The following is a 17,858-nucleotide window of genomic DNA, read 5'->3' as shown; positions in this document are numbered from 1 at the left end:
CCTTTAGAATGGTGACCTCCGCCAACATTCACTAGAAGCTTTCAAGCTGTGTCAAAGTGTGCGGGGCCATGGGTGTGCAGCCACGGGCCACAAATGGCCCCCGGGCTGCACTTTGGACACCACTGATTCTTATCATTTGTCTTGAGTTGTAATGAAATGGCTTTGGCTGAGCATCTAGCCGCCGTTGTCGTGGTTACGTGTGTATTGATGTCATGTTCAACAAGACGTACCGTACGCCGTCCCAACACTTGGGGGAAACGTCTTCCAGGGTCCCCGTGAAGGCTGATGGGAGGAGCGGCGTGGATGCTTGCCTCATGTTTGATTACGTTGTGACACCGGATGGAGATACCACACCATATATCACAGTATAATCTTCTCTGAGCATACAATCATAGAAAGGATACTACACAGGATATACTATGATGTCAAAGTTAGCGATAGCGCTGGCTTTGTTGCTCAGACATTGCGGGTGACGAGACGGCAAGACTAGCAAGACACGCTCATGCTTATTCATGGTGTCCGCTGGGCCGTGTAGCCTCTTCATTGGATATTTCCATGAGGTTGCATCCCACGGCGCTAATAAGGAGCTAATGCATTCTGTGCCAATGGCAAAAAGGTACGCTTGAAACCTCCTTCACATGAGCGCCCCTTCCAAGTCGACAGAGCACACATACATAATTAAGCCAAGCAAAGAAATGAATTTTTCATCCCAAAGCATTTTCATCTCCAAACATCAAAGCAGCTCAATGTCTCTCGTAATGAGCAACGTACGTCACTTTTACTCGCAGGCGTGGGGGCCAGCGCCGTGCCGGGCTCGGCGCACCAAAAAAACCCAGCGAGCACGCCTGCACCTCACCCTCGCGCGGAACTCAACCCTCAACCCTCCACCATCCAGCAGCTTTCAGTTCACAGGTGGGCGGGATGCACGTTTGCTGGGTGGGGCTGGGGGCGGCTGGGGTCACCAAAGCTGCCGTATTCAAATATGACATGTCAGCAATTTACACACAAACTCGATCAAACCTTTCAGCAAGTCAATCACATTCGCCTGTGGCTGGTCTGCAGGAAACAGGCTGATTTCTACCATGGGAACCTACAGGAACCCGTGGGAACCCATGGGAACCCATGGGAACCCGCGGGAACCCATGGGAACCCATGGGAACCTATGGGAACCTATGGGAACCTATGGCTATTCCCATGTCTTTACTAATGCCAAGCATCAAATTAGCAGGACTTGGTGAATCCTGGTAATGTTGGTCTAAAATGGCCGTGGTGCTAAAGTGTGAGTCGCGTGTCCCAGCCAGAAGAAGTGTGTTTTGCAGACGGGCAGCACTAGCTTGCGGACGCAAGGCTGGTACAGTGTGTACTTTGTAGGCCTCGGGTGTCCAAATGCGGGATTTGTTTGGGGCGGGGCTGTCTCCAACCTTTGTGTCAGAGACTTCCTGTCTTGAGGAAAGCAAATCCACGAGGAAGGCGGAAGTGTTCTGCTCATGCGGCGGCCGCTTGAGGAAAGATAGTTCAGTCGGCTTTTCCGTTCTTTCCTGTGAATATTGACATTTACTTCCTCCTCAACAATCTTTGTCATAAGTTGGACCATCTCCTCGGCTTGGCTTCATGCGTTCCTTGTGGAGAAGACGTGACATCATTGGTGCTCCTAGGTGAATGTGCCAAGGGTGGCTATGCTAGCTGTGTTAGCCCTCCAGTCTCGTCTTTGCGGGTCAGAAGATGCTGCTCCACGCCAGCGTGGTGAAGAAGAAGAAGTCAGCTGTGTGACGTATTACGGTGGAACCTTGCCAACGTGCACGAGTGCCTTCAGCTGCAGAGGATACTTGAGTTGATGTTTGTTTTAAGAGTTTCCCCCGAGGACCCGTGTGCCCCCCCGGGGAGAGATATATGAGAAAATTCTCAGGCCTGCAAGAGGATGTGTTTATTTGCTGCAAGTCAGGTCATTAGATTTGCGGTCGGAGGAGAAGGTCTCATTCTGGCACCGCAGCAGAGGAAGGCTAAATGGATGCTTCTTCTGGTCTGGCTTGCAAAGTAGACCCCACTCATGCACTTAGCAGTTAGCACATGCTCTTCCAAGTGCCACCATGTGTGTTTGCGTGGAGGGGGGTGGGGGTGTCGGTGGTCCGTGTGAAGGAGAAGCTGATGTTTCTCCTTCATCTCTGGGCCAGATGAAGCCGTATGAAGCAGTGACGTTATCACGGCGAGGAGCAGCTCTTCTGGCGTCCTTTTTGGGACTTTCGCTTCCTCTTTCCTACTCTGGTTTCCTCGCTGGCTTCCTTGGCTGCCTTTCATTCCATCCTACCTTTCCTCTTACCTTGCTGACATCCAGCTGATGCTCTTAGCTGATAGCCCAGATGGTACTACTTTAGTCAGCTTGGATGGACCCCCCGCCCCCCACCCACTCTGCACTATTGCACCTCTGCCGCCATTGGCTGTGTGGCCCCCCCACAAAGCTGATCCTCTGGTCCAAGTGGGGCAGCATGGAGCTCAACCACTTCTCACATTAATCTCCTAAACGATCCTGCACCTAAGAGGATCAATACTCATTTTCAGGGAGCAGCATGATCCCTTAATGTAGTGGAGGATGGCTGCTTAACCCCCCCCCAACCCCCCCTCCTTTCACTTGCCCCTGCAGGAAGAGCACAATGTTTTCATTTCATGACCTGCTTAGTAAAGACCAGGTCCGTATTTTACGTCCCACAGAATAGTCTTACCTTGCTACCATCCTCAATTCTACATGGAACATTCATATTCATATTCATAAACACAGCCATCCCTCCTTTACAGCTGCTAATTGTTTCCAGACCCCCCCCCCATGACAAGGATTCCATATGAATTCATTGAATGTTTTGCTAGCATAGAAATACATGCTGTAGATAGAAACCCTGATTATGAAACAAGAGAAAAAGACAATTTCTTGCTGTCTCCTAATTTCATTGGTACTCTTCTGCACTCTCTGTGTGTATGCCAGCGGCCCCGCCTCCCCCCACCCTGACTCCTCTTGTTGGTAATTAGTCGGCTTTTATTGATTGGAAAAGTCTGCATGGATGACTTGGAGTTGCAAATGCGGACCAGATGCCGGCCTCTCAGCTTTAAAAAGATGAAGTTGCTTCCTGGGACCACTGATCCGCTACCGTGTACGCTCGGGAGCGTGGCCGTGATGGAAGCGGTGCTTCCTGGTCGGCATGATGGCTTCCCTGCAAGCGGCAAACCACACCTTCAAAGCTCTCCCAGTTTAAAGTGCGGGAATGATGTTGGCCAGGCAGGACGCCATCCGGTTCTTCTAAAAGCCATGGGCTGGTCTACGTTACCAGTGGTGGCACAATTGTTATTCTTTGTTTTCCACGGCTGCTGTCTTCATGTTAGCGCTTCCAAGGAAAATGGGAAAAGATGTGACTTTCCGTTGGAGAGCATGCATCTTATTTTCCATGCTCAGCGTGTGGGGAGAGGACTTCTATAGCGGAGACTCCCACCATCCTTCTTTGCTGATGCACACGCTTTCTGAGCCTTCGTTCACCCCCCCCCCCCCCCCCCCCCCCCCCGCCAGACAGTTAAAGGGACGCTGCAAGTTTGGAGGTGTTGTTTATGCTGAAGCTATTACTCTCTGTCTGGTCAGCCTGTCCTGAGAGCCGACCGACTGCTCCTGAATTATTCACAGCCAAGCGCTGCCGATGGTCTGCAGTCCGTGCGGCTGATTGACGACGGAGACGCTTCCAAACCTGCGGGGCTGCACATCGGACATGACGTCCCGTCAAATATCACGAGCCCTGAACAAACCTGTGGAAATAGTCTCTCCATATAACCATATAAATAATCTCTCTATTCACCCAGTTGGCGCTCCTGACGAGATGTGTAGAGGTGTACCAAGTACTGACCAAGTACCAAGGCCAAGTCCCTCATGCTACGTCTTCTTCTTCTTCTCTGGCAGAGCAGGTGTGTATGAGGTTAGGACGCCATCTACTGTACGTACGGCTTGTTACATCCACAGACAGTCAGGTTATAATGTGAGCAATGGCGAAAGGCTAGCAGCACATCTCTCGATGGCGTTGGTGGTGGGCCGCCATGAGTGACGTACGTACGCTTCCACCGTCAGGGAAGGACTGATTTGGGGAGTATGCTGGTGTCTTCCATCCAGGCTGTAAGAGGTTAAATATTGTTGACGTGTGCTAGCTAAAGGATGCGGTCATGAGACACTGATTTAATCGTCCGCGTAAAGAAAGACTCCGCTGTTCTCCTGATGAGCGCTTCCAGCAGATGAGGAGGCCCGAAATGCGAGCACAACACACAAGGCTTAGCACTGCAAGCTAGGCGCAACGTGACAAACGGTCACATGGTTGAGGTGGATCCTTGCCTTGAAGGTAGGCTGGACCCGACCGCCAAACTCCAAATCATCAGCCAAACATTCCGTAGTACTTGCTCCGCTCTGCGGGGGGCGACAGTGGAGCAGCAGCACCGGAACAAGATGGTCCACATTCCAACAAACATGCGTCCGCCAAGTGTCAAAAACAAACGTGGACGCCAACAACATCTGACCGCTGCTGGACTTCAAAACATACATTTCCATCTTTGACCTGCCATGGCTGACACTGAATGGAAACAAGTTTTCTTCCCCACTCCATTGAAACTAAGCTAACTAGTTAGCTTGGTAGCTAGTTATGCTAGTGCTGGCTGTCTGTTATGTCCCTGCAGTTGTCCTGTAGCCTGAACAAAGTGATGTAAACAAAGAATAAAAAGACTGTAAAAGTGACTATAGGGGTGCTATTTCATGTGTACAAGGCTCTAATAATGCTGGAAGCCATACTTGGACATTTCCAAACAGGTTTTCTATGCTCTACCTACCAAAATGTTCCACTTATTAACAGTGAATCACGTACTTCAATTGATTAAAATTCATGTCTCCTCATCACCACCGTAAAGATGATCGCCTCGTGCGTGCGTGCGTGTGCGTGTGCGTGTGCGTGCGTGTGCGTTGCAACGGCGCTGTGGTCGTAAACATGCTTTATTCACCACTAAGATGCTAAAAGCAACGGGATGTATGCTAAGTACGCTCGCGCTGTCCAGGCTAGTTAGTTTCATACAGTATCTGGTGGCCCCCTGGACTAACGAGACCCTCGTTTGTGGTACCAATCGTCACTTCTTATTCCCTCACAAAGGAAGAACATTTCTCATCACGTGAAATCATTTGTCAAGTTGTGGAACTCCAACACTTGGAACGTCATTTGGACATTCCAAGTGAAATGACGGCGGATGTACCACATGACTTGATGCTTTGGCCAAATACCGTTGATGGATGTGTGATGTACTTTTAGGTGTAGTACGCGTGTACTTTGGATTGTTTGCTAATAGCCATGTTCCTTATCTCTGACGATGTCCAGTCAGAAGAGTGGAATGGAAATATCGGACACCCTATTCACACAAGCCAGTTTGGGAACGAGACATGCGCCGCCATTTTGGGCCTGGGATGGTCACATGACTGTCACATGACTAGCACTCCTAAATGTTTCCTTGGGTCACTCGGGGGCGCCAAGAGTTCAAGTCAAGTGTAAAGTTGTCTAGGACGCCTTAGAACACTTGTGATGGTGAATGCAAATCAAATGTCATGTTTATCGGAATATTTAATCTTGGAATTGGACTTCCACAGCTGTGTGAGTGTGTGTGAGAAGTCATGCAAGTAATCACGTGACACGGATGCTTTATGACGTCGCCATGATCCAAACTTTCATGTTTATGTTTGAAGAAGAGGAAAGGAGGGCAGACATGAAGGAGGTGGCGGACGGACGGCAAGGAAGGCGCGGCACGGCGCCCAGGTAGCACCCGTGCTGTCCTCCCGCCGGAGCGGACGGTGATGTCGTAAAGCGTGATTGTCGTAAACCAGGTGGATAGGGGAGGTGAAGGGGAGGGAGGACATGGAGGACAGGGAGGACAGGGAGGACAGGGAGGGGATGAAAGAGGAGGTGACTCCAGCATTTCGTCTCCACCGAAGGATCATGGCGGATGGCCCCAGGTGTAAGCGCAGAAAGCAGGCGAACCCGAGGAGGAATAACGGTGAGTAAAAGTACTTTTTCTCCCCGGGGGACACCGGAAGGTCCGCTCAGTCCTCGTGTCGTCCGACCCAAAACTTTGCGGTGCTTTTGCGAAGTGGAAGTCCGGGGCTTGCGTGCCGTGTGCTGTGCACCGTTATATTCTACCTGCCTCTGGCCAAGCGGCGCTCCGCTCCGCTCCGCGCACCGTTATTTCACATTCCCACCCCGCCGTCGCCCCACGCCGCTTTATGTGACATTCCGCTTTCATTGTGGCCCACTTTGACGCTGTTCCACGCACACGGAGCAAGTTTGGAGGAGATTATGTCGAGTTGGAAGCCTTGTGTGTGTCCGCCGCAGCCGAGACCGTTACTCGCACCTCACCCCCTTCAAAAGCTTTATTTGATGGAACACCTTGGGTCGGCTCTCCTTTGGCCGGACGTGAACACACTTTGACTTTATACACTTTATACTCCTTCCCTTGACTGCGATAATGTCGGATTCTACCTGCTTCTTATCGATAACATTTGTTGACGGCTTGTTTATTGATCGGCGAGCGTGGTTGCGCTTGTGTGGACTTTAGTTTGCTTTTCCTTCAAATGTTTTTTGTGTTTGATGAATGTTACGACATTTACGTGTTGCCTCATCTGAGCTAATCGGCTATGCTAACGTTAACTTTATTGTGTTTGACACAATTTACGCTCATGAAAGAGATCGGCGAAGTGGCGCTTTTGTGGCCGCTTCCTTTCCTCCGCCGTTCGCCGTGGGACGGCGGTGGAAGTTATCAAACGGAAACACGTTGGGGAAAAAACACCGAATGGCGAAAAAGAGCAGAAAGATGTCAAGGATTGTCTCTTCCGGTGCGCTCTGTTTATGTGAACGACTCGAGGCGAGCGGACCATATAAGGGCAGGGGCTCTCGCTCGCGCTGGGATCCTTGATTGTGCTCATTTGACTCGGCATCGTTTCGATACATGTCCTCGTATCCTACACACGCTTCTTACTCTGTTTCCCTGACGTGGACACGCGTGTTTTTCTTGAATATTTGCTCTTAATACTTTCTGTAACTCTTCCTGCTCTGATTGGAAATGTTGTTTTCCATCACGACTGCGAATGCGCCCCCTAGTGTAGCCCACAGGAAGTGTGCTCATGCGATTCCGGGCATCATCGGTTCCCCACACAGTCAATGCATTTGTGGTGGCTCGCCACAATTCAATTTGGACCGCCACAGAAACATTTGGCGTTCTCTTTTTCTTAATCAAACACATTATCATGGGACTGCCAGCGTAGCTTGATGTGCCAACTCCGTACAGAGGATGGCATCATAGCTCTGCTTTTTAAAGGAAAAGTGCACTTTAAAAGAAAAATGTCCATCATCCACAGTCACCTCCAAAAAGCCAAGCCGCGTATGATCCACATTGTTATTGTTGTTATGAATGTTGTTAGGCCCAAGAACTACATTACTGGCGTAAAGACCCCTAGCCACACCATGGCGGCTAGCTACTAGCTGGCTAGCAACTAGCGTGAGCACACACTGCCAGACAGAATGCCACAGATACATCACAGTCCTTTGGGAAGCCCGCATGATTGATCCTTAAGGAATAGTGTATGGCAAAGAGAGGACGACGTGTGTTAGAATGCTCTTCATTGGGGATGCTAGTGCGTCCGTGGCGATGATGCAGGACATAAAGATGGCGTTTCTTGGTGGAGGGTGATTGCTGACGTGTGCGGTGCGGGAGGAAACCAAAGTGTGTTTATCTGCGTCTTTCCGTTGGTCAGTTGTCAGAGCTCGGTGTTGTTTTTGCGGCGTGCTTGTCGTGGGGCGTGTTGGCTTGGCTGTTGCGTCTCTGGAGCTTGGGTGTAAATATGTGGACACGCCTTAGATAACGGCGCTGCTGTGGAGGTTTGTGGACCCGCTGTGTACCTGTCCCCTTTCAGAGGTTCCACAAGGTTATTGATACTTCATAGCTCATTAGCATTTGACTGAATGTCCACACTCGGTGGAGTTTAGCTGGTGAGCCGTCATGCACACTCAGCACAATGGAGTTCCTGGGAAAAGTTGACTGGTGCAACATGTCAACACTTTTCTATTCTTAGGACACCATGCTATGAGGACCTTCTGCTTTCTTGTAAATCTGCACATTTCCAAAGGCAACCTTGCTTGTACTCGTATAATTAGATAAGTGCTGGAGCCGTGTGCAGCGCTTTATGATGGTCTGGCGTAGCCGGGTCGCTCCCTATGATTAGTAGCGCAGATGAAGGGCTGTTTCCATCAGTATGCTTCAATAAGTATACTGTGTATTTTGAGCATGCAGCGCTGCCCCAAGCCATTAGTGAAATGACCATTGGACTATTTGGCCCTTCTTCTTATTCTTCTTCTCTATTTTGTATCTTAGCCCCTCCCTTTCTGCTACATAGCCAAGATGGCCACTGTGGGGGGCGGAGTGTCCCTCGCTGCACACTCAGCATTTGGAGTGTGCAACTACTAGCATTGTACTGCATTTTGTCATACTCCACGTCTCTACTCGAAAGAAGGTTTGCTCAAAGAGCAAGAAACGATTCCACGATGCAACTGGAAGCTCACCACGATTGGTCGTGATGATCGGCGTGATGATTCACCTCGCTGTAAGCTTTGGGGTTGGTATGATGGTGCGTTCAAGAACCGTTGAGCAAACTGCAAAATATGAAAATGCTCAGTGAAGCGAGTTTTTTCAACAGTGGTACGTGTATGCCGTAATATTACTCCCATGTATGGCGGCTAGTTGCTTCCTGACCTGATCAGTTTATTGTTTACCTTGTTAAAAATACCATTTCTACCATTATTAGAGACCCGCAGACATGACATAACACCCCTATAGCACCTTTACACTCCTGTATCACTCTTTGTTTAATGTGCAGGCTTTTTATCACAGCAGGGACTAGCATAGCAAGCTAACTACTTAGCCTCTCTTATTACCCACTTAGCGTTTGAATTGGAGGGCAAAGAAAGAAGCCAAAACATTACCACTTCCACACAGACTTGGAGGAAAAGCATGTTACGCTAATGTAATGTGGTGTACCATGACTGACGGAGTACCACGCTACTTGTCAATGTTTTTGGACTGATAATAGTCCGTTGTCAGCCCCCCCCCCCCAACAGGCATGATGGCGAGGAGCGTAGTCTTTCTAAACCATGAACGCCGAATGATGTGTTGTGTGGGCAAAGGGCCTGCTTTGGGAGCTAAAACCAAGACGTGATGATGCGAGGGACTTTGCGTGTCTGCGGCCGCCGGCGGTGACGTGTGGGACGCCAGCGTGGAGGTTGCATCCACGTGTGAAAGTGGGACGAACGCGGCGTAGCGCACGTGAAGTAGCGAGTGAGCCATTGAGGCCCAGCCAAGGTGAGCTGCATTCCCCGCTGTAAACAGAGAGGTGCTAACAGACGACAGGTGTTTGCAATTGCTGGTGGACTCTAACGCACCTTTTGTCGCCCCCCCCAGTGGGGAACAGCTCCCATCCCCGCAATGGTAATTGAACACAGCAATTTGGGAATAAAGGAATGCAGCCGGTATTAACATTCTTGGCAAAAATAAACAAGGCGTCACTCGTGACTCTTTCTCTCGTAAGGGTAACACCCTTGCTTTCTTCCTGCTTTTCTCTGCACTCCTTTTTTCACGCTGATGAATCATCCGTCCAACTCGGGAGATGAGGTGGACGCTTGGCAAAGATCTGCGATGTTGAGCACTTTATGGGCTGGATGACAGCGCACTGAGCGTGCTGGCCGCATGTGGCTTTGCAGCAGAAGACGAGCTAGCAAGCCAAGCCGTGGATGGGTGTGGATTGGCCACCTCGGTGTTTACATTTAAAAGCCTCACCCCTGTTGTGTGAATACTTGAGAGGCAGAGGAAACGTTTCATTTCTCCCCAGCGCCATCATTTGAAAGTGGCAAGGAAGGAGAACCCTCCTCCTACCTCGCAGGCGTCTGTGGGGGTGAGGACACGGTAGCCAGGGGTGCTGTTGATTGCCCCCTGACCTAGGCGCCCAGCGTCCCCGGAGTATGACTTCACCCCCCACCCCCCTCCCCCCGTGCCATTGTGAGCCTCCCAGTGTGTCCAATTGTGTTTGTGTTGAAGTCTGTTCAATGAAAAGGAAAGAGTGGGGAGGAGAGGGAGGGACCGTCGGAGCCCTCGGCCCTTTCTCCTCTCGCTCCTTCCCTCTGTCCATTCTTCCTGACCCCTTGGACTGTGGACCATGCCTTCCTGGCGGCTTGGAAGGTGGGGGATGGACGGAGGCGGCGAGAAGAACAGGTGACAGCTGAAGGCCTTGGCGATGGCAGATGAAACGCTCCACACATGGCATGACCATGTGGAACAACACCTTGGGGGGGGGGCAGTCGTAATACATTCCTTTCTATGTTGCTGGGTGATATCAATGCACCCATCACCAATGTACCTGTTACTGCACAGTCACGGTGTCTTTTTACCTCTTTGTATATCTTTATAAGGCACAGCAAAGGGAAGGACATGTGGTGTACTTTCCTTTTCCTTTAAGTGTGGCCAGATCTGCATCTTTATGAATACTCCCAAAAGGGTAAAATATGTGAAGTACTGCATGAGAAGTGCATATGAATATGAAGGATGCACGTTGTCACCCCTGGAAAAGCTGCTTAATGTTTAGCTGCCCCACGGAGGCGGCCAGCATCAGCCTATAAAAAGGTGCTCTTCCTCCATAAAGGATGCGTTTTAAAGCCAGAGTCAGTTTCAGTAACCCCCTTAACTGTGCTGCTCGGATGTGCTTTATTGTGGTCGGCGTGGTTGAATGTGTAAATGAAGCATTGTGTGTGGAGGCTTTAGTGAGAAAGCCTGAGGAGAAAGAGCCTAGTTACCTTTGCAGTTTGCCTGCTCTACCTCATTCACTTTCAGCGGCAGAAGAAAAGGCCCATTCAGCGGGCCTGGCATGGGGAGGGAGAGGCTTTTTCACACCGAGCTTGTGGGAAACTTCTTCTCCATACTGTGCATGCCATTTGCATATGACCCATTCTTTTCCTGAAGGTCCCGGCGAGGGAGGAATCCGTGGAACGCTAGCAGAATGCATCCAATCCTTCCCACACGGCCTCCGGCCCTGAAGGAGCCGCATTGTAGCACGCCGCCATGTTTGTCTTGTAGATGGAGCTTAGGTCCGCGTCGCCCTTGTTGTCTATAATTGCTGCTTACCTTTCTAGCCTGCGTACTTCGGCCGCCGCCTTGCTGCTGTTTTTAGCGCCGGGGCCCGAGCTTAATACGGCTCAGTCAGCAGGAGTTTCCCTGAATCCGAAACATGAGCCGGGAGGACAATGTGACGGGGAGGGGGCCGCACACATTGGCGCCCCCCCCAAGTGAGGATGGCGTAGACGTTATCTCTGAAAGGATAGTAATGTCCCGGGTCGGTGGGGGTGCTGGGTTTCACCAGCTGCCAAGGTGCTGGAAGCAATGCACAGAGTGAACCCTCCTCCTGCCTGACACCGTGCACATGGCCCCCGTCGGCCCCCGTTGGCCCCCGTCCTCTTCATTTGCACCTATCGTGTCATTGGTTGGTTCATTATCGGCCCATGAGGACGTGAGATGGTGTGCCACCCGGCGGTTGGCATCGCAGCGTGCGCTTACATGACACGGCTTTGGTTCTTTTGGGTGGGTGTATGAACGTTGAAGGCTGGGTCTGACGGGGCGACGTAGTGCCGGTTGGAGAACTTGATGCACCTGAGGGTGCCGTGTCGTGTAGTAGAGTATCATGGCGTCACAAGGGGACCCACCCAACATCAGCATTGCCGTCCTTCGTCCTTGGCGGCCCTGCTGGCGGTGTCTGCGTAGGGGCCGGGCCTCGCTAGGGTCTGCAGTCCGCCCCCTCGGCCCCCATCCCCCTCATGGCTACCACCACCCGTCCATCCGTCCATCCCCTCCCTCCCGCTTGTGGTCCTCAGTGGAGCGGTTAATGAAAAAGAGCGCACGGACACAATGGGCAGAAGGCGGGCCCAAGGAGCTCAACGCCAGCGTGCAAAAAGCTCTGCTATGGCCTCACTTCAGGGCCCCCCCCCCCCGACTTGTCAGTTTGTCAACTTTTTTCTGCTTGTGGCCGAGTCCCCTCTCAACGCGGTGGACATGGAATTGGATGACATCAGATGAGAAGTCATCCGTTGCAGCGTATTGTTTTGAACGCAGCCTCGCGGTTGGCTCTCTGCCAGGCCATTATGATGACCGTATTGATTTTCCTCTCCATAGCACACGCAGCCGATAATGGCCCTCCTGAGGGGGCGCCATTCATATTCACACACTGATTCCAGTCGCCCGGCCCGACTGCCGTGTCCCCGGGGTCACAATGAGTAACAAATGGAGAGCACTCCCGGGTCCCCCCGTGCGCCTGTACACTGAAGCGGGCGGGCGGGCGAGGCCGGCCCTATGACAGCTCAAGCAAAGAAAACCTGAGTCACCCTGTTTGTTAGTCAGAAAGAGGCCGTCTGCCATGCTGACTGTCAGCATGGATAAACATCCACACCGGATTAATGAGAGGAGAATGGCCGCCTGAAGAGGGAGGGCGGGATGGAGGGAGGCGTGGAGCCACGGCATCGCCCCATTTAACCCCCCCAACCGAAGGAGGCTCTTGCTGTATGAAATCCACAAAAGGCCGTCTCATGCTCCCTAAACGACGACAGCGGACTGATTGAGCCATTTCCACCCGCCGCTGTGTTCCTGGCGCCCCCGACGCCCTTGAAACATCACTTGACTTTTAAAAGGAGATTGCCGATGTCAGGACTGCAATCTATGTGTGGCGCCGGGGCGGGGGGGGGAGTAATGACATCATTGTGTAGCAACCCCAAGTGAGCTTGATTATGTCGTATTGTTTGTTGATTCTTTGAGAAGTCGGCCATCTTGAGAAGGCATATATAGTCAACTGTAGTAACAACTTCCTGGCTCCTGTCTTTGGTGGGGCTGATCCACAAAGCCAGGTCAGCCGTGTTGTTAGAGCCGTGCGCACGCCATCCCGTCCGAGCGAGAGCCCCGCCCTGGAGTGGCGTACACGTACACGTAGCAGGTGGGCTTGGATGGCAGCTATTGTACATCTGTCTTTTTACTCATGCTGACAGCCGCCGCCCCCCCAACCCCCTCTCTTGTTACTCTGGCGCCAGCGCCTGCGCCTGCGAGTCAATGAAGCGTGGCCTTTAATTGATTGCGTCGTGAGTTGTACAACACTATTAATTAGCGCTACAGCGGCACTTGTTTGTTTTGTCCTCCTGTTGCCATCATCAGCGCTCTCGTACGTTAGCGCTCTCGTACGCTAGCGCTCTCATACGTTAGCGCTCTCATACGTTAGCGCTCTCATACGTTAGCGCTCTCATACGTTAGCGCTCTCGTACGTTAGCGCTCTCGTACGTTAGCGCAGCAACGATGATCTGCTTTCTATTTTCACTCATCCTCACGCCGTGCCTCCTCCCTCTGGGGCTGCTTGGCTGGTCGGGGCCTTTTCTTGTCTCTTCTTGTCTTCTTCTCGTCTCTGGCAGCTGCCTTGGCTGGGATCCTCCAACGCCAGCAGGTGCTGCCGGCATGCAGCTCCTCGGCTGTACGCCGCTCGTAAATAACGCCCGACAAAAGTAGCAGAGAGGCAGAGATTGAAAGTTTCCTCTGGCGGCAGGACGGGGTGTGGCTCACCCAGCAAAGATGGCCGTCTCCAGGCATCAGATTGTATTTAGTGGCAGTTAGCTATTTGTTTTCTTCTTCTGCTTTGTAATTGTGTGTATTGATGTTTTAAAGGAGGCCCATTTGAATTGTTTAGCTGATATGTGCCAGGATGCCACTGTGGACAGTCATTGATCAATCTGATACGTTTGGGACATATAGCCCACCAAGACGTCACAGGAAGTTACAAAGGTCGCCGGCGGAATAGCCGTGGCGGATGAAGCAGCAGTCAGCGCTTTTGATCGCTCACGTCAGCATCCCACCGTTCCCGGTTCCCGTTCCCAGTCCACACCCACGCTCCCGGGAACAGACCGCCAAAAGCTTTTTTCTTCCGCCGCCGTGCCAAATCATTAGCTTAAAAGAAGGTTGACTGGTTGCCACAGATGGGTCAGGACGGAGGAATTGGGGCCATGTTGACGTCACACACAAACAGCCAAGTTGTCATGTGAAGGACCGCCAATGTGGCGTCATGGCCTGCCATCCTCCGCTCATGTGAGCCACGCCGGCCTTCCAGGGAGCTTTTCCTGCAAACATGAAGTCAATGCATCTCTTTAAGCACAAGGCCTCTTCAAGCTCTGTTCCTTAATTAGGACGTAAGATGCTCGCAACGATGTTAATTATGCCTGAAAGAGAGGTCAGACAAAAAGTACATGCGCACACTTTATCACCCCATCGCTAATGAAGCAGCACTCTGAATAAATGAATCCATAAATCTCAAATCCCGAGCCTCTCTTGTCATTGTGTGCTCGTCAAAGCCACAAATGCCAGACACACATCCGGCCTAATCACAAGTTATTGATCAGCCTCTCATGGCGAAGGTTACTCTGTCATTTTGGCTCCCCTGCCTGAACAAAACCAGGAAGTGTGTGGGAGATTACGGCCCAGGATGCAACCCCAAAGCCCTTTATCTCTGTGAAAACAAGAGGCTTCCTGCGGCCCCGCGTGCATCCAGACGACCACCCCCCCCGCGTGCACCCGGGCCCCAGCACCTGTGCCAGACTATTCTGAGGCTCCTCGTCAGGGGGGGCTGCAAGGAGCGCACCCGGGAAGAAAAGAAATGCTGGGTATGCTTCAGTACCTAAAACCAAAAAGGAATGAAATGAAAACCTAAACGGACCAACACCAAGGCGACATTCTCACAGGAAACCTCGTCAAGCCAACGTACACGATCCAATGTACACACAATGCCAACACAAAGTCCATTTCATAGGGAATAATGGGACTTTTACACGGGACAGCAATGCCAATGATTGGAAGTGAGGAAAGGATGGAAGTTCTAGTTTACAGTGGACTTCCTGTACATCCTGGTGGCATGGAATGAAGAAGAAGACATTTCTATGACTTCTGCCATCAAAGCCAACCAACCACAACCTCCTCTACTCCTCTACTTGTTTTTGCTGGAAACATGAGAGCCAAAGCCCAGCTTACAGCGTATTAGCTGGCATAGCTAGCCCGAGTATTAGCGTCCAAAACTCCACAGTATCAACCTGACCGTGTTGGCATGGTGGTACCAAATGCTCTGCCGTAAGGGGAACAAACATGGCGCACACAGAAAACCGTATCAGCCGCGTGAAACATCAGCACCGCAGTTTGAAAAGTGCAAAAGGTTCGCCAGACACATCCATGCTGGCACACCACATGCTCGGGGCCTGTGTCCGAATACAGTGCACCTTGCTGGGCCACAGCAAGTGGTTCCTCCCCCTCTGTATCCTGGTTCTCCTGATAGTACTCATGTGCTCGCAGTAATGTCATGATATTTCATGGTACTCTGATTCTGGTGCTAGTACTAATGTCATGGTATTTCATGGTACTCTGATTCTGGTGCTAGTACTAATGTCATGGTATTTCATGGTACTCTGGTTCTCGTGGTAATACTCATGTGCTAGTACTAATGTCATGGTATTTCATGGTACTCTGCTTCTTGTGCTAGTACTCATGTGCTAGTACTAATGTCATGGTATTTCATGGTACTCTGGTTCTCGTGGTAATACTCATGTGCTAGTACTAATGTCATGGTATTTCATGGTACTCTGGTTCTCGTGGTAGTACTCATGTGCTCGTAGTAATATCATGGTATTTCATGGTACTCTGGTTCTCGTGGTAATACTCATGTGCTAGTACTAATGTCATGGTATTTCATGGTACTCTGCTTCTTGTGCTAGTACTCATGTGCTAGTACTAATGTCATGGTATTTCATGGTACTCTGCTTCTTGTGCTAGTACTCATGTGCTAGTACTAATGTCATGGTATTTCATGGTACTCTGCTTCTTGTGCTAGTACTCATGTGCTAGTACTAATGTCATAGTATTTCATGGTACTCTGGTTCTCGTGGTAATACTCATGTGCTCGTAGTAATGTCATGGTATTTCATGGTACTCTGGTTCTTGTGCTAGTACTCATGTGCTAGTACTAATGTCATGGTATTTCTTTAGACTAATCAACAAGTTGCAATTTGTTGCAGGCCTCCTTAGCTCCAGGTAACTCCATTTTCTATGCCGCTTACCGTCATTTAGGGTCGCGGTGGTATGCTGGAGTCTATCCCAGCTGACTTTGGGCGAGAGGCGGGATATCATTCCGGTCTGGAGAAGAAGAAAATTATCTGAATCTGATAGAAAGATGGACGTCTATTACTAATGGGGCCAATGTCGCCCCTGCCAGGGGCTCCTATCATGACAGGACACATGAAGAAGAACGTGAAACGGGACGTCGGCCTTGTTGGGGGAGAAGATGACGGCCATTAGACGGGGGTGGGTTTGATGTCGAGCAGCAGCACCCCCGGCGACGCAGGAAATATTCCCCAGCAGAACAGTAACGTCAGCCTCGTTACAAAGATGTGTCTGTTAGGACTGATGGCCAACCCTGGAGGTCACGTGACCTTTAAACGGGGGCCACGGAAGGCTGCCGCTGCGGGGTCGGGTCGGGCCGCTCGGCGCTTGCGGTGGCGTCCTCACCGAGCACGGAGCGTCTGCAGCGTCTGACACTCACGCCTAGAGAAGAAATAGCCTGGCACTCTCGGCCTGTCATGTCAGCGTCATCCTCCCGAGGCTGGCTCAGTGAGTCACGTGACTGGATGGGCCCGGCCGGTCCGGTTTCACTTCTCTTTTCTGTCTTTCCGTTCCAAGCGCAGACCTTCTTTTCGATGAGCAAGCAATGCCACGACACATTTCCTCTTATGGGCCAGCGCAGTATTTTGTGATCCCTAACCTGGTCCATGTAGAACACCCCCACGCTCCACCGAGTGGCTGCTACAGCTGGCCAAGGTGCGCTTGGTCTCGACAGGAGCCTGCCCGGAATTTCAATGACCCCCCGTCCCGTCCCCGCAGCTTATTATGCCATCCCCGCTAACTGGTTCCTATTCACTGCTGTGTCCTGACTTCCCAAAGGGACCTAGACAAACAAGGGCTATTGAGCCACTAAATAGCACGCCCCCCCACCCCGCCCCCACCCGACTCGGCCCCTCCGTGTTTCAGTGCCAGGCTGCAGCGCATCTTTGCTCAGCGCAGACGCCAGCAGCAACGGGCACCGTGCCATGGATTCTTCTGCTCCTCACAGTCTTCTTTTAAAGGGATTAAACGTAGACTTAGCTGAGAAATGGCCGCCGTTAATGTAACACGGGAATGATGGGAAGGCTGGGACACTCCTTCTTTGTTGGGCCTTTTCTACTAGGAAAGGCAAAGGGTGTGTGTGTGTGTGTGTGTGTGTGTGTGCGTGCTTGTGTGTGCGTGTGCGTGTGTGCAAGGCAGAGCTGACTTATCTGTAGGTGTGGTGTGAGTTGCAGGCCCGTTGCAGGCTGACTTCCTGTTGTTACAGTCCCATCGGCAGGATCGGGGGTGGGGGATGCTCCCGTGAGATTACCCCGTGAGAGTCACATGGTTTGGCTCTAATGTATTTCCAGCCAGGGCTTTTTGCACATGTGTTTACTTAGGAGTGATATTGGTGGATGTGGACCCCCCCCCCCCCCCCCCCCAGGAGTGATATTAGCTAGGTGGATGTGGACCCCCCCCAGGAGTGATATTAGCTAGGTGGATGTGGACCCCCTCCCTTAGGAGTGATATTAGCTAGGTCGATTTGGACCCCCCCCCCCCCCCCCAGGAGTGATATTAGCTAGGTGGATGTGGACCCCCTCCCTTAGGAGTGATATTAGCTAGGT

General features: G+C 51.5%; 1 protein-coding gene across 3 annotated transcripts in view; it reads left to right on the top strand.

The window, feature by feature from the left end:
• zeb1b (zinc finger E-box binding homeobox 1b) overlaps positions 1 to 17,858 on the top strand; it is a 77,707-nt gene that overhangs the window by 31,379 nt on the left and 28,470 nt on the right. Inside the window, exon 1 of one of the 3 annotated variants that reach the window (XM_058060056.1) lies at positions 5,671 to 6,048. The exons of 1 other annotated variant lie outside the window; for it this stretch is intronic. In XM_058060056.1, coding sequence (XP_057916039.1) covers positions 5,910 to 6,048 — 139 coding nt within the window. In that variant the 5' untranslated portion in view covers positions 5,671 to 5,909. Of the gene's footprint in view, positions 1 to 5,670; positions 6,049 to 17,858 lie in introns of those variants that run through there. One more of the 3 variants, XM_058060055.1, reaches the window with a different exon arrangement.

This window comes from Doryrhamphus excisus, chromosome 21 (genome assembly GCF_030265055.1).
Source record: "Doryrhamphus excisus isolate RoL2022-K1 chromosome 21, RoL_Dexc_1.0, whole genome shotgun sequence".
NCBI classification, from domain to species: Eukaryota; Metazoa; Chordata; class Actinopteri; order Syngnathiformes; family Syngnathidae; genus Doryrhamphus; species Doryrhamphus excisus.
This window is presented reverse-complemented; position numbering and strand designations above follow the sequence as displayed.